General features: G+C 36.5%; 1 protein-coding gene across 1 annotated transcript in view; it reads left to right on the top strand.

Annotated features, from left to right (window-relative positions):
* The window catches only part of FMN2 (formin 2), a 172,989-nt gene that overhangs the window by 71,117 nt on the left and 79,314 nt on the right, over positions 1 to 22,558 (top strand). The window contains 1 exon segment of the mRNA XM_063306373.1: positions 7,358 to 7,445. Coding sequence (XP_063162443.1) covers positions 7,358 to 7,445 — 88 coding nt within the window.

Raw genomic sequence — 22,558 nt, 5'->3', positions numbered from 1 at the left:
AACTAAAATATACTGTACATCAAGCCCAAAGTTTTATTATTCTTAATCACCTTTATCTTATCACAGTTGCTGAAAGAAATTCTAGACTTTGTCTAAACCTTTATTTCTTTGTGTCAAACTGATGTTAAAATCTAATTCGCCACTTAAGAAAATTTTATGCTGTAATAATTCTCATTAAGCCTTGATGAAAAATTGAAATTATATAATAAAGAATAAGATTTTAAAAGCTGTTGATTAATTGAGGATTTATCCTTTACCATATGTATGAGAAATAAGATTACTAAAATTGTTACTTGCTTAATTTTCTTTTTCCCAGTATTGTTGTTTGGCACAGTGTAATAAAAATATTTTTTGGAAGAATAAAGTCTATGGAATTAAAATTTGGCAGAAACCATAGATCTGTATCAGGAGATAAAGATTTCTTTAAAGACATAAATTTAACCAATTGTTCCTTTTGGAAGAAGCATAAGCAGTAATCTAACTTTGAATATTTTTTTTCAGACACTGATGTAATTGAAACCCTGTTAACATGAACAAACATTATTTTCCATCTGCTTAATAAATCATTTGTCATTTATCAAAGAAATTCAGGGATGATTTATAAATAAATAGTAAAAATAAATAGATTTAAGCATCACAGGGATATGGTCAGAAACAGTCATGGAATTTGTATTCCTTTCACTTTAGATACTAAAGAATGAGACACCAGGAAATAATTTAGATGAAAACATCAATTCTTTTACTAAATAATTCCTATTCATGCTGAGACAAATTAAAAGAATGCCAGGTATTTACTAACGTAAATTTGCACATACAATCTTGTAAAATATGATAAATCTGAGAGTACAATTTAGTAATGGGGTACCATATTTTGCCGGCAATTACTTCTAGTTACTAAATCAGTTATTTTTTTAGCCCTACCCTTTTCTTGAAAGGTGGCTTCTAGCATGTATACACATCTGCGTGTGTGTTTGTGTATGTGAATTGAACTTGTTTATTACATAGGTAGGGATCTTTAGCATTGGTTTCATCTGGAATTGGTTAATCTAAGTTGACAAGATGGGGAAGTGTCTGCATAACATTTTTAATTTTGTATTTATAATTTTTCTTTGTACTCTTCCCTTTGGGTGGTATTTCAGGATAAATACAGTAATAAATAACTTTTCTCATCTGATTCTTCAACAATTTTGGAAAATCCAATTTAAAATCACTGCACCCTTTGCACATATAGAATTACCACTTATGTTAACTTCTTAACCCCAGCTTTATCCATTGGAAGATGAGGTGTCTCTTGTTTTTTAAAAAAGTTTGCATTACTTTTTTTTTTAAAGTTTAGATAACAGTTGCCCACTATAAAGAGACCCTGATATGCTATATGGAAAATGTTTATTTGTGAATTACAAATGTTTCTATGCTATTTCAATCATGCAACTCTAAGCAGTTTATAGTATAACCTACACAGTATATCATATGTTACAACAAATCCAAATTTATCAAAATTATTAAGCATATCCATAAGAAATACTGTCAGTGTAGATTCACCCTAATTATAACATCAGAATAAAATCATAACCTCAAGCAGCCAGAGTCATCTCAAGAATGCAAGAAAGCATATTATCTGTGATCTTGTTCTCTACATTTTTATGTATTCATGATTGGTAATTACAGACTAAATCTCATATGTGGATGGAGTTTTGTGCCTGTACAAGGTACATTTTTCAAAATCAAAGTTAGATTGTCTCTGCAATGACCCTGCAGTTGCCCCCCTTTTACTTCCTTGGTTGTAGCAGATCTCATTGGGTCAACCTCATTTTGAGGCTCCCCGTTGCTTCCTTGGGACAGCTGGCCTTCCTCAGATCCACACACATGGTTAGTGATAGAAGAGTTGCCCTGCTTGCCCATGTGGCTTCGTCAGGTTTCTCCTCTCCAAGCAGCTCTTCCACAATCTTGGAGGAGGAGCAGCCTTTTCATGACACTAGTGGACACCAGCACCATTTTGCAGACCTCTCATGGCTTGGTCCAGACACTCTGAGCAGTTTGTGCACAGCACTAACATTTGGTAGTTCCTTATCTTTTAAATGAAGGCTGGAGAAAGAAAAGAACCCCATTTCAGTTGTCCACAGAAAAGTCTGACGTTATGCTCTTGATGCTAAAAAACAATGCCACCTTGGCCTGAATGGAGGGTTTTGCAGTATGAGAAAGGAAACTGCCTCTTAAGGTTAATGTCCCTGTGTTGGAAAAACTGCATGCAGTGAAGGTACCCAGATTTAGCCTATTAATGTACTAGCTAGGTAATACTTTGTCTGTGCACAAACTTTTACAAATTGTATTATGTAAACTAACTTAAAAAAAACTAGCAGATACATATAGCTAGGTAATATTATAGTGTATGGATAGGTGAGCTATATGGTTGTCTACAGACTTATTCACTCAGGGCCAAGAATGCTGGTAGTTGAAGTCCACATGTACTGAAGGTGCCACAATTAAGATGAGGCTACCTCAGTAATATGAGAGGAGAAGGAGGGACAGATTGGTTAAATTTACACATCATGCTCAATCAGAATGTTTAACCATGCTTTGCTGAACAAACCGTAGTAGCCTAGTTCACATATAACACTAAATCACAATGGTTGAATTCACATCTCCTGCAAATGCACCTCATTATGATTAACATTGTACGAATGCAGAACATTGGTATTAAATTTTGGGAATATCATTTTAGAAAAGAAGTACTATGTGCCTTAGAAATGCCCATTTAGCCAGATTTACAAGCCTGAGCACAGGCATTTACATTTGTCATTTTGTATGTTCCTGTTGAATTGTAAACTTTTGATTCATTTTACAAAAATTAGCATCAGCTAATAATTTAGTTAGTTAAAATGAATAACAATTCTGAGACACTATCCATTAATATCCACATTTAAATCTCTTCCAGAAAGAATTTATTTCAAAACAAATTCTGCAGGAAGTTGCTATTATTTTGGAGTGAAAGGATGCACTCTTCCTTTTTCTCCAAGTGTTTAATTATCTAACATCTGCATTGCATTATGTCTCCTTAAGTATTTGACTGTTTTTGCTTGTGTTATCTGTGCAGGAACAAATTTGGCATGTCGTTTGTTTACTGATCAACAATAAGGACCACTCAATAGTTAAAATCTTGGTCATAGAAATTAGTGTACTGATAATATCTCAGGCTTCCTTTATATTTTTAAAAGTTGTTTTTAAAACATTGTTCCAAATTGTAAACTTAAAAAAGGAGATCTGTATTGTGTCTGAGATGATTTGATCTTGTAGCGATTTGATTAGCAAACTTTTGTAGTTGTTCAGTTCAATGGCGTCTCCCGTCTGTAGCCTGTAGGCTTGTGTGGGCTCAGTTAATGGGTTTATTTTATTTCTAATTGTGGGAACAGCTTTAGGCCTTTATGGTAATATTCATATTTTGAGAATTAGCCATGAATTGTTGCAGCCACTGTGCTGGAGGAAAGATGATACTGTAGTACTCATTTGACATGTTTTTAATTTCAGGAAACATTTAACATTATATTTGCTGGTGACAAAAGCAATTACTATTCTACAAAGAAGGGTTTTTTTAATTAGCTATATGGAACTATTTCACAACAAATGAGAACTAAACATATAGCTTAGTTTGCATAGTTTCATAAATGATCCTTTGCTATTCACATATTCTCCATGTATCCTATGAATAATTGTTTTGCTTTAAGAAATACTTTGTTGCCTTCTTTATGGTTCTTCAAAGAATTTGAGAATTTTATCTTCATGCTATCGAATGATTATACTATATCACTTCTTAAGGTACATAGGAAGCTGTTTTATGCCATACCAGATTTTTTGTCAGTCTAGCCTGGTTTTTGTCATCCTGAGCTCTTTCCGATAACCCGTTACCTGATTCATTTAAATGGGGATGCTAGAAAGTGAATGCATGAAACTGTGTAGCTGTGGTGGAACTGCACATGAAAGCAGTCCATGCCAGCATGAGCAATAATGAGGAGTGCCAAGAATTGTAGAGGGCTGCAACTATCTCACCCCTAAGGTGTAATTTTCCCCCCTCTCTTTATGTTTTTATTGGTGGTGTAATTTTTTTTCTCCTTTCTCTTTGGTGATTGTTCATTTTTATTTTATGTATGTACTAAACAAACAAACAAACTCAAAGGTAATAGTAAAATATATTTGACTAAGCTGGGCTGCTTTATCTGGTTTCTTTAGACTGAATGGTCACCTTTATTGAATTATCACAATGTATCACTTCTCTAGGTGTCATTTGCATGGTTTTGACAAATCACCTACTTGACTTACTGTTTGCTTTCCCATTATTCCTGCTTTTTCTTCATTGGGAGAAAAAAAGAGTTGGGCAGAGCTATTTAGGCCATCAATCCTTTGCTCAGGGCAGGAATCCAAATTAAATCATCTCAGACAAATTTCAACAAATCTAGCTAGGGGAAGCCCAGTGGAATCAGTTCCAGTGTGAACTGTTCTTACTGTTAGGAAGCTTTTTAACCTTTAATCACACACTGTTTCCATTATTCTGTGTCCTGCACTATAGGTGATGGAGAATAGGTCTTAACCTTCTTTTGCGTGACATCATCTCAAGTTTTTGAAGAGTGCTGTGATAGCTCTTCTCAGCCATATTTTCTCAAAGCTAAACTTACCCAGCAGCTTTAGTCTCTCTTCACAGGACTTAGTTTCTAGTCCTCTGCCCATCTTCAGTCCTCTTCTCTGAACCTGTTCCAGTTTTTCTGAATCCTTTTTCAAGTCTGATGCCCCAAAATGAACACAATATTTGAGGTAGAGTGAAGCACATCAGCATTGACAATTTCACTTTCTAGTATATTGCGTAGGATGTGACTTCTGTTAGCATTTCCTTGTTTTTTGCAAGCACCAAGCCACTAAGTTACTATGGTAACAAATCACTCTGGCAGAGTCAGAAGGTCAAACTTAAGTATCCTTAGTTTTGGGTGTGAAAAGGCATGACCATATAAGGTAAAGCTCCTGATTTGCCTGGAGGGCAGCTTCCCTGTGCTTGTTAGTTTCAATTTCCTTTCTATCTGCCTTCCTCCCAGTCCTCTTGGAGCACGTGTGAATGCATAAGCTTGTAAATATGTTTACGTAAGAAGCTTTCTGTAAATTTATTTTTATAGAAATGCCTGGTGTGTGATTTTTCTGATCTCTCGGGCCAAATGCTTTCCAGCACTCTGTGACAGTTTCACTTAGGTCAACTCTCACCAGAAACCTAATTTTGAACACAGTGTGATTATATCTGTTTCTCTACCATCATCTGCATATTTCTACTTGAAAGAGTTTTGAACTCAAACACTAACTACTCTGGAATGGACAAATTCACTCACTGTGAGTGTCTTCGGTGAACATTTTGTTACAATGGACTCCAGACACAATGTAGTACTTACTCACTTAACATAGCAACACTCCTGCTTACTACCCATTTTGGTACTTGTTTACTCATGATTGGCAGCCCCCTTTAAATTTAAGAAGTATGTCTGGAAATGATTTTCCTATCATGAGTTATCTCTTCTCTACTGGCGAGCATCTTTCAACTCCAGAGCTCTAGGCAATGTTTAATTGTCGTTATGCATTTATAATTTGTTAGCTAATGTCAGTTCACAAAAAATGCTTATCCAACTACTAGAATTCAAATTTAGTTTTTCTTCTGAATTCATGGTTTCTTTCCCAGTTCTTAATCTTAGCTGTTCATAATTATCTAATTATTTTTTTCCTTTGAAAGCATCTGTATATTTATCTGTTTGTTTTTACAAATGGCCCAGTGTAATTATTAAACTGCACTTGGAAATATGCTACTTCCAGCAAATAAAATAAATGTGTAACCCCAAAATACTAATTGTAAAAATAAATCCTTCATATTTCTGAAAATATTTCAATGATTTTTTTTTATTAAAGTTCAGAAGATCGTGTCCTTGATGGAGGTCTAAACCTCAGTAAACGTGCTCCCAAACATGTTTATCAGGAAGAAATGAAAGCACAGGGGATAGATGTGGACCAGCTAGCAGATTTTGGTTACTCATTAGAAAACAAGATACACAGAATACAGGTCTGAATGGAGAGAAACAGGTAATGTTAAACACAAGCAAGATAGGGCTGCTGTTTATCCAGCAAGGTACTAGAAACTATTATGAAACATTGAGAGATGAGAAAGGAAGACCAACGAAGTATATGATAGTACCCTTCAGCTACTTAAAAGATGTCTCAAAGAAGAAAATCAAGACTTATTTTCTATCCTCCCGTAGCACAGGACACAAAATAATGGATTTAGATTACAAGAAGGAAAATTCTGGTTGAATAGTAGAAGAAAGATTTCATGCAGTAAGAGCCATTTGACAGTTGAATCAATTAGCTAGAATGGAGATAGATTTTCCTTTGTTGGATGTGTTAAAGCAGAGGGTAGGCAGCAATCTGTCAGGCATGTTTTGATTTAGACTTCTGCACTGAACAGGAGGTTGGACTCAGTGGCTTCTTCCAGGTCTGTCATTCTTTTATTCTATGAAAGCTACATACAACATCAGTGTATTTGAAAATGTTCTTCAAAAACAGAGTTTTAAAAAGTTGTTGAAGAAATGGACAGCACAGGATAAGCAGTGAATGTGTGTTGCATGAATGTGGAGCAGATTTATGCTGATCAGAATAGTCCTACCTAAATTAAAACTTCTGATGGTCAGTTATGATAGATGGATGACGCACTTGAATGTGGGTAAAATACTCTTTAAAAATATGTTGAGTCACCTCCCTGATTATTCTTGATATGTTTATTTATTATGCAGCAAGGGGAGATTTACTTGAAATATTTATTGCTATTTCTAATCCCAATGAGTTGAAAATAATACTGGAAGTATATATGCTTTTAAAAATAGCGTATTTTCATCTTGTGTTTTTTTTAATTGAGCAGACAGCATCCCAATATGTATTTGGTTTGTCTGATCTTATAAATACTGCAAGATAAAGTACTATGGAAAAAATAGCACAGTTTTACCTTGCATTTAATCTGGAAACAGTGGTGCAGTTTTGGAAACAAAATCAAGTACATACTGTAATAGATACACTTAGAAATATCTTTAATATATTATAAACAAGCTATAATGTATATGAAAGGTTGAAGCTGAAAGCATACATGGTGTTGAAGGGCATGCACGTGTGTTTTTTTCACAAAATGAAGAGGTCAAATGTGTTATTAAACTGAGTCAGTAATCATGATTTTACTATATTAGTTCACTATAATTTGTGTGTTACAGATTTATGATGGGAATGATGGGAAAATACATGTTTGCTACCTATTATTTAGAAGATAATACCTTTTTCTTTTCCATGACAGGTTGTCAAGTTATTAAGCAACAAAAGATCTCAAGCAGTTGGTATATTAATGTCCAGTCTTCATTTAGATATGAAAGATATACAGCATGGTAAGTGAGATACATTTTTTTAATTAAGCAGCTTCTTATTTTCCTATTGAAAAATCATTGCTGGCTTTTTAAAAAAAAATAATGTCATTTGTCTGTCTAGATAATACAATATCATTTTATATTCCAATTTAAATAGTCAAATCTAGATCTTCAGTTTATCTTCGAATCTAACTCTTCATCAGTAATTTACTGAGATTCTCTCTGACATGATTCCCTATGAAATGAATAGTGACTGGACCATGGTACAATATTCCCTTTAGCTTGTGCAGAAATCATGCCTACTTAAAACAGAGCCTTGCTGATTGCAACTTTCAAAAACTAGGACTAGAATATAAAAGTTTGGTGTCTTTTAATGATAATTACCATTTTCTCATTTAAAATTGAAATTCCCATTTGCTTTATTTTGCAATAAATACTTTTTAAAAACATCCTGAAAGCAGGATTTTGAAAGTTTGATATCAACATGTGTCTTTGGAGTGTCTATAATTCCTTCCTCCCCACTGACATTAAAGTTGGCTCTGTATAAAGGTGAAAAGTGGAGCTATATTTATATTTGGAGGGTTCTTCTTGCCTCCTAAGGCCTTACAATAGATTTAAAGCAGATGGAAGAGAGCTGCATAGTGCTAGCTTACCTATTAAATAAATATGGTTTCAAGTATGTTGCAGACTTCATAAATCATAAAAACATCCTTCTGGCTTTTCTAACCTACCTATTTTAATTGTGAATTCTATTTGCTTTTTTTGGTGGAATAAATTCAACATAGTGCAAATGTTGGTGCACCCTGTCAGTCTGCGAGCAACTTTTAATTACAATTTAAGCTTTTCTTAAGTTGTTTTCATGGTTACTAAACTTCCTCAAGTTGAAGCATTTAGGCTGGTAGTCATAGATCGAGGCGCCAGTACTGGCGCCAAGAAGTACTTGGTATTTCTAAAGCTGGCAGATGTAGTTCAGTTAAGTCATAGAGTGAAATCTGAAAACAATGATATGGTCTTTCCTTCAGTCAAATATTCAGCTTGGTTTGAGTTAATAATGAGAACCTTATGAACAAAGGAGTCCGCCTAACATCTGTGTCTGTGGTAAAGCCAACACAAGTTGATTGAAAATTTGCTTGCTTAACATGCAATGCTAACAATAATATGGCATGAATGTCACTCATTGAAGAGGTTAGGATTAAGTGCGAGTAATTGTCCTGTCCTACGAAATTTCTTGCAGCATTTTTTTTGTTTTCTCATTTGGGCTTAGTATTTAGGTTTTGGTCTTGATGAATGTGCATATTTAGGAGGAACTTTTTATTGATTGATTCATTTTGTTTGTTTGTTTTTGTTAAATGGAGTGCAGCAGTAGTACAAAGGCATTTGACAAGGGCTGTTCACAAGCTGGATTTCTGAACATAGAAAAGTATATGGATTGTAGATGAGAAAATCAACCCCAAACAGATATGACTATGTTCCTATATATCTTTACATGCTGTCAATAGCCTTATATTTTCCACGTGTGTCAAAGGTGATATGCCATCGTGTTTCAGGTGACACACCAGCGTTCACCAACACTGAACAACTGCCACACCCCAGGAAGCCACAGCCACCCAGCCTAGTCCCAGCCGCAGTGGCTCTCACCCCCTCTGAGACCCTGCTGCCCTGCCCTCCGCCACCTCAGCTCACCTGGCCATCTTCTTTCTCCCTCTTGCACAAAACTGGTTCCTGCAGAAGCTGCTTGCAATTTGCTTTGCGTGAGGGGCAATAGTTATAATAATAGTTATTATTGTTGTTGTTGTTATTGCCCCTTTGCGCAAAGCCTGTTCCTGCAGAAGCCATGTGCAACTTGCTTTGCGTGAGGGGGCAATAATAATAATAATAATAGTGAGGGGGCAATAATAATAATTATTATTGGCCCTTTGAGCAAAGGCAATTCCTGGAGCTTGCTATTTGTGCAAAGGGGCACGAAGGGGCGCCTTTGAGGGAAGGGGCATGCTTTTGCTGGCTTCGTGCAAAGCGTTTTTTGTTTGTTTGGGGGGGGGTGACACTCCAGCAGAGTCATTTTCCAAATTTTTGACACACTGAGCCCAAAAGGTTTGCCATCCCTGTGCTAGGGGAATGGTATTTAAATCTTCAACCCTGCAGTGTAGGACAGGCTCCCAGACCCTTTTGTTATATATTTCTGAGATAGGTATGTTGCCATTACTTGCTCAATGTCAACCCACAAAAATCCAAGCTGGACAAGCTGCACTTGTAAAACACACAGGATCCTTCTCCAAACTGCTATTTTTTCCTTAAGAACCAAGTATGTGTGTACACCCAGCAGTCCAGCCAATGGCTAAGACTGCTCTTCCAGGCGAGACAAAAAGTCACAGTCAACTCCAATTACAATTAAACAAAATGTAGATGTAGATTTTGCTAACTAAAACTTATTAGACATTGCTATCTAAACTCATCAGGGAACTTAAACCATGATTATACTTATAGCCTATTGAAGCCATTCCATCCAAGAGGAGCCATTCTAGGTGGGTGGCAATAGGAGGGAAATTCAAACTGACAAATCAGTGCCTTGGATGACCTATAAAACCTGTGTGGTAAGACCAAATAGGAGCAAATTCAGTGGATTTAGGTTGGTTTTAATCTGAGCATGCCCGGATATGTTCTTTCCTGATTTAGCAAATGGAAAAGGAAAGCCTGGGATGTCCCATAAAAACTTAGAAAAAAATTCCGCACCATTTCTCTGCCCCTTGAACAGTTTGTTGCTAAGACTTTGTTAGTTTTGGGAAAAGAGTGAAAGAGACAACTCAAAGGTGGGTATAGACAGTGCTTTTAAACTGTTTTGTGGGAACAGCCAGTGTTTCCCTAATAACTTGAAGCTGTTTTCAATCCATTTAATTTCATTGGCCAAATCAGAACAGTAAAAGCATAAATGAAGAGGAAATGCTAGCAGATCCCTCTTCAGGTATCACAATGAAGCAGTTGGAAAACAAAAGTACTAGAAGGCTTTTAGATGAAAGAGAACATATAAACTTTTAAATGAAAAAACATTGAAGGCACATCTACCTTTTCCAATATACTGTATCTCTGTGAAAATGGAATTTCAGTTTATATTTCAGTCAAGACCATATAGGGTGAATATTATTCCAGCTCCTTCATTTACAATGCTCCCCCAGACATTAGCAAAATATGCCACCATATGACAGCATATACTGTGCATCCTGTTCAGGTTTATAATTGACTTTTTTTAAATGTTAGGGAAAATAAAGAGAACTATTAAAACATGTTTTATTACAAACTTCACTTTATTTGATCTGCTTTTTAAAGAATGCCATATGTATTCCTGATTAACAATACATCATTTGGTGTTCTATGATCTTGAAAAGTTTAAGCAACCTGAGTTAGGAAACCTTCAATTGTTCAAAATTGGTCCTACAGTACCTTTTCTCCTGGACACAGGAGAAAGCTGCAGAAATCAGATCCAAGATAAGATGGAGAAGTTTATGCCTTGAGATTTCTGTGAATAAGCCTACTTCCCCATGTAAACTAATCCAACCCCTTTGCATAAGGAGGAGGCTAAAAGTACACATGACATGTCACTGAAGGAAATGGCTTTGAAATTGGACCACGTTTTCTTCAACAGGCAGTTAGAGTTAAACAATAGTAAGTGCTCAACATCACATTTTCAGCATTTCATGGTGGGATAGGATGAAATCACTCCCCAAAGATTTTCAGGGATGGGTAGAATTTGAAGAATGCCTAGAGCTTGGCCTTATCTTTCTAATATTTGTTTTATAATTGTTCTATGCCTATATTTAGGCAAACTGAGTCTAATGGAAATATACAGACTCCTAAAGAACCGCAGCAAAATAACCCTGTATCAGGTTCCTAAGGAGTCAGTGCTACAGGAACCGAGGCTGCACCTAAATTCCAACAAGCTCCAACTGAAAATTCCCAGCATTTTCCCAATTCTCAAACCCCCATGTTTATCTGTGAAACTGATTCCACATCTTGTTCACTGAAATGATACTGCTTTCTGGAGTCTGTGGAGAGATTTTTGGGCTTTTGAGGTTAGGAGATTTCAAACTGAAGGAAGGTGGAATATTTGATCATCTCAGACAGAGTTCTGATGCTCTTTGAATAGCAAATGGGACCACTCTGTTTTTGGTATGCTTATAGGGTAACATATGTAACATATGGCTGTGAGAGCTGGACCATAAGGAAGGCTGAGAGAAGGAAGATAGATGCTTTTGAACTGTGGTGTTGGAGGAAAATTCTGAGAGTGCCTTGGACTGCAAGAAGATCAAACCAGTCCATCCTCCAGGAAATAAAGCCAGACTGCTCACTTGAGGGAATGATATTAAAGGCAAAACTGAAATACTTTGGCCACATCATGAGAAGACAGGACACCCTGGAGAAGATGCTGATGCTGGGGAGAGTGGAAGGCAAATGGAAGAGGGGCCGACCAAGGGCAAGATGGATGGATGATATTCTAGAGGTGACGGACTCGTCCCTGGGGGAGCTGGGTGTGTTGACGACCGACAGGAAGCTCTGGCGTGGGCTGGTCCATGAAGTCATTAAGAGTCAGAAGCGACTAAATGAATAAACAACAAAATAGAGTTTGAAGCATTTCAACTAGCTAGTTCTTCTGGGATCCTTTCCACCTTTAAGAAGAAATAACACAATCCCTAAATCATGGTTAATAACATGCATGAGTTATGAACATATAGCCTCATCAGATAAACTATATTATTGCTGAACATTATGGCTTGGTTCAGGCAATATGCTAAGACAATGGCTGTATTCTCACAAGATGTTGATTAAAGGAGCATTGTGCCATATTGAAGCTTCATGTAAATAGATTCCTTTGTGTAAGCCATATGCATTTTTTTTTGCTCTTCCTTTGTTCATTACCATTTTAAAAATCAAAACAATATATATATATATATGTATGTGTGTGTGTGTGTGTGTGTGTGTCTAGATTTAGTTATTCTTCTCTTATTTATTTCTCATTAGGCTGGTTCCCCTGTCACACCAAATCATGGTATTATATATGTAAATGGTAGGCAACGTATACCATTCTAGTTTGGAGAGCTAACATAAATTAATGTAGTTTCAGATGTAAATTTGAGATACAGTAGATCTATCTGAATATTGTAGATAGATCTGTGCAAATCAACTAAGATTTGATTCAAGATTCAAAGCTGGCAAATTTTGATTTGAATTTGAGTTTCAAAAGCACCAAGGTTTTATCTGAATTGGTTCAAGATGTGATTTGATAAAGCTTCAATCACAGGATATATCAGGGAAACATCAAAATGCCTGTAGCTGCTTTATTTTTTGGCAAAATACGACAAAAACAGCAAGCAAACATGGTAGATGTTTCAGAAGACTTTACTACTGTTTAGATTCAGTCAGATAGCTTCAAGGATTTTGCTACAATAAGTTTTTAAAATATTTTTCCTGCATCTCCTTTAAGGTGGAAATAATATCTAAATAATAAAATAAATAAGTAGAAGAGATGCAGAAAGGACAGTGCAGCAACTTCTGAAATTGCTCAGTAAATAGTCTGTAGAGGTCTGTGCACATTTCAAAAATGAACCACCACCACGTTTTCATGTGGGCCTGAAAAAAGGTGTAGCTGCTTTTAGGAGTTGATTCATTTAACTTAATGCCACTCTTAAAGGAACCACACTTTTTTCAGGCTCATTGAACCAATGCTGAGAGTGTCCCATTTCAACTAAAAATAAAACTTTCAAAAAATATTTTAAAAGTAAGTTCGTGCTAAAGACTGAAAAGACCACCATCTTCAGGCCACTTACCCTTTTAAGCTAATAGATTCGTTGGTACAACTCATTGTCTTTTTTCTGGGATTGAAGCTTTACTCGCTGTTCTTCACAATGAAGAAGCCTCTCAATATAAGAAAAGACTATCTATCTATCTATCTATCTATCTATCCATCCATCTTTGCTTTGGTGAAATGTGGAGAATGAAAATGAATTAAAATAGAATTAAAACTCTTCTGTCTGAAGAGCTGCAGACAGACTAGTTACAGAGCTATATGGAACTTCAGTGATTTGTTTGATGATTTGATCAAATCAATTATCCCTTTGAAGTTTCTTAGAACCATAGTAAATGAACTACATTTCAGTGATAATTTTCATTTGTTACACGGTGACATGAGTGCAAAGGGAGCAAGAAGAATCTGCCTTTTTAGCATATGGCTGACATTTTGTAAATCTGTCCTGCAGCTTCAGCCTCAGGAACCTATCATGAACTTCACATCCTACTCTAATTAACTCTCTGGTTATTATTTGCTATAAAAAGCAGTTAATTGCTACTCATATCCACAACAAATCTCATCAATGTAATGTGTTTGCCTTCATCATAGCAAATTTAGCTTATCACATAATTTCATTGTTGTATCACATTTCTCATTTCATCTGCTGCAAGAATTGGGTTGAGAAACAGGAGTTGGGCTTACTGACCTCTATTGTGTATAAGGGTGTTACCCCTTATAGTTATATTGTGTATAAGTGTTCCCCGCTTTAATACATCCTGCTCACAAGTTGTCAGTTTGCGCCATTGTGGATCTGATATTTCTACAATTCCGTACCAATGTTATCCTAGCACAGATGGGAGTTTCTAATTCAACATACTGCTTCTTGTCTCAGTCCTTGGCTTGTGTGAGGGACTGAGAGAATGTAATCAGCAAGCAGAATATAACCAGCAAGCAGAATATAATCAGCAAGCGACATCAGTTGTGGCTTTTTCTAACCCTTTTAATCTACACACGATTATTTATTTATCATATTTGTATAGCTGCCCATCTCACAAAAAGTGACGCTGGGCAGCGAACAACACTCAATTAAAAGAAAACCAATCCATACATATAAAACAATAATTATTAAAACTATAAAGAACTATTTAAAAAACACACAAAACAAGAGAGAATTATGTTAACCCTAGTAAGGGAGCCATTGCAAAATCTCCCCGGTCCCCTGGAAACCCCAGGGCTGATCACATAGGGATCTTGAGGGACTTGCGGAATGTAAAGAGGGATAGCGCTAATGTCACTTCCGGAGGGAGAAGATTCCATAAGGCAGGTGCCACAGCAAGAAGGCCTGCCTCCTGGGACCTGCCAAATGTAATTCCCTGACAGGCAGGACACACAGCATGCCTTTTCTGCCAGACCTAATGGGACAGGCACATGTAATCAGGGAGAGGCGGTCCCTCAGATAATTGCTTTCATGCAATGTGCTCCTATTCCACTCTGCTGGCATAATATTATGATTTCAAATGAAATAAAAACTGCAGTTTGAGGGGCACTAAAGCCCTTTCAAGTATTACACAGAAATATACAACTCACCACACAAGTAGTGATGAATAGCCCCTCCACTCTGCCAGGTTATTCTGGGGATATCTTTGATAAGGAGCTGATCTCAAGAGATACAGCAAGGAACCTTTGCATCTAGATCTTTACAGACCAAGGCCACCATGGGAGCTGGACCTCCAATAGTACAGCATACTCAAATTGATGTTTTTCATCTACATTACCAGGGATCTGTACAGTAAGTGGTATACTTCTTTGGAATTACTGAATAGGGCTTTATCTGCAACTATCCTGCTGTGAAAATAGTTTCACGTACTGTGTACAGTGGCAAAAGTATTTCTTAAGCTGTAGGCACCATTTCTGAAACTAGTAGGTATCTTCAGAACAAAGTTCTGATCATCCTGAATTGATACATTCCATTGAAGGGCACAGTAGCAAGAACATTTTTAAGAAGCCACATGTAATTGAAAATCTCTCTCCTGTAAATAGATAAATAAAAATAATAATGAGGATCATGCTTATTCCCCTACCAGCATTGGACACACTGTCTCTCTCCCATATGGAAACAGAGCCAGTTCAAAATGATCTCTCGTGAAAAGAACAGAGATTGGGGGTGGGGTGGGGATATTAAATACTGTGTTAACTTGTTAATTTCGGATAGTTTTTTCTCATTGCTTCAACTATTTATGCTGTGACTGGATCAAGGTTATTGCATTTTCCAAACATGCATGTCTTAAGATAATTAAGAAAGATTATTTCCTTAGTAAAATTTTATCATCACTGTTACATCTGGACAATATCATTACGGCGTCTTCATTACTACAATTGGTTTGACACCCATTCTTTTGTGGGAATATGAAGTGCAGACGCTTTTTGGTTAAACTTCTGACATTATGATTAAAAGACATTTTACGCTTATATTGAAGCCAGCTTCTCTATTTATTTCTAACTGACAGTATTAGAACTGAGATATTTATGCATATTGGTATACTCTTATTAAGTATTTTTAAAATACTTTTTCTGTTTGCTATAAAAATTATGAAGGTTTTAGGGTCATGCAAGATGCCAGACCCAACTTAGGGAGTCTACCTGAGATCATGGAAATGGCCCAACCTGGGCCAACATAAGAGTTTCATTGATCCGACTAGACACCCACATATGCCACATAATTCATAAAAATGAAAATCTGTTCCTCTGTAGACTAGCATGGTTGAAAAACGGGAGTGACACTTTGGTTTCACCTCCATTTTTCAGGCAGTAGATTATGGCACCCCCTAGATACTTGACTCAGGCAGTTAGGAGTTACTGGGTTAATGAAAGCATTCCGAATGAAACTGGCAGAGAAAATACACTAGCAAAAAGGTCCCAGATAAAGTGAACAGAAAGCTGAAGATTCAAAATGGCAAATCCAGCGTGTAGGAAAATATTCAATCAGTACAAATTCAGTACAAAAATAATAACAGGAAGGCAATTATATATTCTCAGTTGCCCTTGATCTTTAAATGGGGAAACAAACCAAAACTTTTTTAAAAACTTAAATTTAATCCAAAAACAATGATAAGCACCAAGAGAGCCCACTTTTTTCTTGATGTAAAAAGCCTCTCCTGGGGTACATGAACTTTAAAAAATATATAAACTGGGTGATTTAGAAATGGGGTGCTTGACCTACTGTCCCTTTAAGACTACAAACATGGTGTGAAAATGATGGCGTCCCCCACCTCCCGTCGTCTCTTGCCCAATCATCGTGAATGCTGTGATGGTCTGGCTGCAAGATGGCATTTTGGAGAGCAGATGGGGTGATTCTGAGCTTTTTATTCACATGGAAAAGCTCTGGGGTCCAGGAAAAAGCCTATCAAGCCCACAAAAAAGTGCACGTTGCCAGCTCTGCCTGCAGAGCCTGCAGACACAGCTGCTCAGTCGGCCATGTTCCCATTTTGGTTTCTCATCAGAATTGGATAACATTTGTAGGTGAGCTAGAGCTTGATGAGAGAATGAAGCCTGCCAAATTTCATAGAAATCAGTAATTTGTAAAGTGTTATTTATTGGGCGGGGGGGTTATATCAGTGTGTGATTAAATTTGCAGTAATAAATCTGTACAGAAATCGAAGACAACATTCAGAAAGATGAGTTCACTAGGTTTCTGCAAATGGAAGAGGAGCTTGCAAGGTATGTACTGTAGATACTTCTTCTTTGAACATAGTGAAGCCATTTAGGGGATAAGGTGGAAGTTGTGCTTCCTTCCAAAAAAACATCAGTCACTAGACGGAGTCAGCTACTTAATACAACACACAAACACCATCTTACTACTCAGGATTACAGACTAATAACACTGAAGTAGAGCAACATGGAGGAAATGATCCAGCTAGGAATCACTTTCGAACTTTCTAATCTCTTCACTCCAAAAAATGCTGTCTTCATGGCTGACCTATGATGGACTGATTGCACAAATCAGTCTGACTTAAAAATTCTACTTCACTGCATCGAACATTTCTCCAACTCTTCCCTCAATGACTGCATTTTATGTAAAAAGAGGTATTTTGTGTATATCTTCCTTTTGTCTTGCTTTATAGTTGTTCTTTCTCTTCAAAAACTGCCACACATGCACTTGCTCAAGGTAGAGCAAAGTCTTCCCTTGTATCTTGGCTGAGTGACCCTACTGTTGGTCGGGAATCATGTTAGGCTGAAGTCTTGAAAATTAGACCATGTTAGGCTTTAATTCTTGAAAAAAGTCATAAAAAGATGAAATAAAAAATCACCTGCAATACTGTTCTCAAAAACATGCAGGATATCATTACATAAAGAAAATGAGTGCCCAGCCTAGACTGCAGCTTATAATCAATTTTGGCTTATCAGAACTGGTTAGTACTTGGAGACAGAACTACCAAGTAATACCATGGCAGTAGTTGAGACTAGGAAGTTGAAAATACATCCCAGAAGACAAGGGCAATCCACTTCCATATGGTTGCCATGGAAACTACATAGACAGTCACCTGGATTTCAGCTTGATTGAAACGAGCTTTTACTTGCGGAGGAAGAAAAGACAAGTGCACAAATCCCATTTGGCCATGAACCATTCTTTCCTCCCTGTATCTGATCTTCTTTCTTTTTTCTTTTTTCTTCTTTTTAATTTTGCTCCCTACAAAATAGGAAAAACAGAACTTTTGAAATTCTGAAATAGAAAAGGGTATTTTTGGCCCGGCATTAATTAAAAATATTAAAACTTAAGGCTATTCTCAGTGTCTTCAGAACAAAGTTTGAATAATATGATAATTAGTACACTGGATGTATTGAAAAATACTGGGGAGACAGTAAAATCAGCTTACAATTCATTTTGATAACATGGTTTAATTTTGAGCTGAGAGATATTATTTTAATGCCCTTAATATGAATCTTATAAAAAAAGGTTATATAAAATATTTTTGCATTTTAATTTGTAATGACTATATAGTAGAGCAGAGTATGCTAGTAGTATTTTGTAGACAATTAAATTTGTTTTGGATTCTAATAAATTTCTCAGGATTTTAATAGATTTCTCAAGATTCTCTCTAAGAAATTTGATTTATTGGTTTTAAGATGTTCCAAAATACTGTTCCTGGCAGTGTCGTCATTTGTTTCATAGCAACATCAAGAACATTTGTACAACTTCTTTTATTACTTGAAAGATTTGCAAACCTTTGAAACATTTATTTAAAGGAGTAAGCTTCAGCCATCAACTTTTTTTGGTAAACAGCATTTTTTGCTCCAACATTGTTTATCTATGAAATTAAAGAAAATGCTGTATATTAAAATTTGACTACAAAACTAAATTCTCCATCCTTTTATAAATTTATAATGCTTTTTGTACATTGGAATGAGAAGGCTTATACTTTGCACATGCTTTGAATACAGAAGGTCTCAGACTGCAACCCCAGCTTTTCCAGGAAAAATTGGAGAATCTTCATGGATAGCAGCTACTAGTCAGTACTAGTTGACTCAGTCTCATATTGCTTAAGACAGTTTCCTACATAATTTGTTACTAATTTTAACTTCTGTGTAGTAAATCTAACAATTTGAAAACACAAGCACTTGGAAACTATCTTATTAGGCTAAACTAATCAACAAAAGAAAACCACAGATATATCAAACAATATTAAAGGATCAGCACAACCACAAAGCATTAGCAATTAAAAAGGCACAAATGTTAAAATACCTGGAAAGTATGTTATCAATGGAACAACTCCAAAAACACTGACCATATTACTCAAAAGTCTCCTTCTGTGGTTGTTGTTGAACAAAAGACTAATTCTAGTGTTGATGGACAACAGACAACAACTCCATTGCTGCAATACAGGTACAATATACTGTAGGTACATTTCTCCTCCTACTGTTGTATAGTAATTGTTTTGACCGACACTCATATCTGAAAAATCCACAATCGTTACTGTCTTAATAGATTCCAAAAAGTAGAAATATAGCTAAGAAAAACTTAAGTCAACCCAGTCACTGTCCTGACTAAGCAAAGACCACACCAAGACAAGGAGAAAGTCTCTAGTGTTTTATTTAACTGCTATTGTAGACAGAAAATCCTACCAAACTGAAGAAGCGTGGGAAAACCCAGACAGATAAAGCCCAAAACTCAAGGCAGGTCTGTTCTGGGTTTCTTTGAATGACAGCTCAAAGTCTCTAAACTACGCATGCGTTTTCCCCCCTGGATAGGGGCCCGCTCCTGCTCACCATCCGTACTCATGACAGTCCCATTGATAATCCTCTTGATTGCACCCCCAAATTCGCTTGAAGAGAAGCAAACTACTGTATGTGGGCTAATGTTTCAGCTCCTTATATTTGCAACTGGAAGGTGATTTTAACAATATCTACTGAACTTTCTTTGAGATGTTCAGTGTTTTTGAAAAGAATTATGTTTTTTGTTGTATTTTTTGTTTTTTGCTGTATTAACCTTATTTTTCCATATTATAGGAAACCATTTCACGTTGCTTAATGCAGAGGTTCCAAACTGCTCTTAGTTCAGAGTGCCTTTAGTGTCTCAGTAATTTTTTAACAGCTCCCCTAGACCAAGACTGTGAACTACCTCGAGCTAGTAGTTCACAATCCTGAGAGTTCACCCAGCGGTCTTGGGCACCACAGCACACAGTTTGGGAACCACAGGCTTAATGAAACCCTCCACCAGTTTATCAGGACAGGAAAGATATGATTGGTTTAAGGAATTGCATGCAGGTGCTACATTCTCATTCCAATGAACTCCAAAGCATCTTTTCTACTTTTCTATGAAACACACTGCAATACTGGTTTTACTTGTGGAGAACTACTATATATTATCAGTGTTGACTGCTGTAATCCATTAAGGAACAGATTTGATAGATTTGGTCTCATCTAGATTCTTTCCTTTAGAAATATATTTGCCCATCCATCTGAGAGCCTCATATTTTATTCAGTCTGTCTTTATTACTTTACAAATTTAAATAAATATTTCAAAATAATTAAGATAAGACTGAAGAGCTCAGTATGGCCATATCAATAAAAGTCTAAAAAATAGAAATGCAACATAATCTCCCTAGATTAAACAGTCTACAATACTAATCATGTTTGCATTTAAACATTTTATTCTGAAAGGATTAGAGCACAGGGGTCTTTTTTTTTTTCTCTTTTCCCCAGACAAGAAGGCGACATACTGACTCAAACAAAATGTATTTGTTCTCTACGAATTTAACTTCCACAAATTTTATAAACAAACTGTATAGGTGTATGAAGTTTTGGCTGATTTAATCAGTAACTTATGTCTTTGAATTTATATAAGCTTGTTTACTCAAGATGCCTGCATTGGAAATGTTTATACTAAAAATACCTCTTATTTTATAGCATTTTCTTTAAAACCTATATCAGTGTAACATTATTGCTATGGACCAGAACACAATGGTCAAGACACAATACTTTATGGAACCCTATCCTTTTCCACTTATATATACTGTCCTTTGTGAGAAGCAGTGCTTAAGACATCTGCACAAGGCACATGCATAAGATTGCACATGGAATCAAAATCTCCCTCCTCCAAATCCATACATTTTCAAACACTAGAAAAAACTAAATGCTAATGTGAATACCATTATTTTGCCCATTTGTTTTAGTTGTTTAATGCCATGATTCTTTCCAACCCAACAGAATGTTGGAATTACATTATGTAAAGGTGTTGGGACTCTGTGTGTCTGTCAGTACAATCAAAACTCCAAATTGACGGAACAGATGGGGGGGGTATGTAAATGTATGTATGGAAAGAAGACAGCAAAAAAAACTTCAAAAATTGATCTGATCAGGCTGAGGCATATGGAGAAAAAAAATTCCCTTCAAATTTCCCCAATTCACTCCTATTGGAAAGAGGGGGGGCTTCATTTGGAATTTTGGCAACTGCTCTATTTTAAGCTCCCCTTCCTCTGGGTCACCCACACCCACCCACCACATTTCTTTATTTCACAGAAGAAAATACCACCTGTGACCACTGCTGGTAAAGAGATTAGAAAGAATACCAGAAGCTATGCTCTGCATGCTTTCCCTACCATGTATAGGAAGGGAGGGAGGGAGTGAGACAGACAGACAGACCGACAGATCTCCTCTACAAATATATATTGTAGAGGACTGTAGCTCTGGCCTGGAGAAGGAAATGGGAGAGGTAAGCCAACCTCTGGGAAAATAAAAAGCATAAGAAAGAGAACAGCCCACCCTGACCTTGCTGTCCTTCAGAAGGAGGTAGAGAAAGTTTGTGGCAAACTTTCAAGATTGCGTTAATATACCCTACAATAATAAAGTACCCTTCCTGGAATCCCTTTGGTGTCTGTTTCTTGGCCTGGCCTACCTCAAAGGGCTGATGGGAAGATTTCCCTGGCTATGTCCCTAAATACATGACATAAGAAATCATTTTGGCAGAGAGTATATAGAGAAAATGACATTTAAACCAGATATCATATGACATATTGAAAGATATGTTAACTGAAATACAAATTTTGAACAATATTCCCAGCATCTCAGGCCACAATTATGTCATTGTTATTAATTATTTAACATAGTGGAAGAGGACAGGAGTGGAGACATTTGCTGTTCTTTAAGCAGCAGCTAAAGAATCACCTAAAATATACCTGGATTGTTAGGAAAGTACGATGTTGGCAGGAACATATAATGCCCAAAGTAGGGTACATATCTACCCATAATGATATTCCTTTCCAAGTTAGCAGCATTATAAAAAATGTAGAAAAGGAGTAGCAAATTCTCAGTCAATAAAGACATGAGATAAAAAGAAAGGAAACAGCTGAAACTAGTTTACTGTTCTTTATACTTTTCCATAATTTTCCATCCTTGCAAACTACAGTATTCCTGCATATATACACCCTTCTTATATCACCTTTTGCAAGATCTCATACCTGCCTCCAACCTTGACTTCCTCCAATTTCCCCTTCTTCTCAACCCATTCACCTTTCCTTTGTTGCTCTGTTTTGCAATTCAATCCTTATTCATCACCCAGCCCACTCAAGGTACTTCTTCCAGCCTTCTAGCATCTAGTAAGTGCCAGTAAGTTTATTTATTTAATTTTTATCCCACCTTTATTATTTTTATAAATAACTCAAGGTGGGGAACATCCCTAATACTCCCTCCTCCTCCTATTTTCCCCACAACAACAACCCTGTGAGGTGAGTTGGGCTGAGAGAGAGTGACCAGCCGGCTTTCATGTCTAAGGCAGGACTTGAACTCACAGACTCTTGGTTTCTAGCCCAGCACCTTAACCACTAGACCAGACTGGCTCTATACTTCCTAGCTGGTGGGATAT

Source organism: Candoia aspera, chromosome 1 (genome assembly GCF_035149785.1).
Source record: "Candoia aspera isolate rCanAsp1 chromosome 1, rCanAsp1.hap2, whole genome shotgun sequence".
In the NCBI taxonomy this organism is placed as follows: Eukaryota; Metazoa; Chordata; class Lepidosauria; order Squamata; family Boidae; genus Candoia; species Candoia aspera.
Note: the sequence above shows the minus strand (reverse complement) of the source record. Positions and strands in the feature narration are given on the sequence as shown.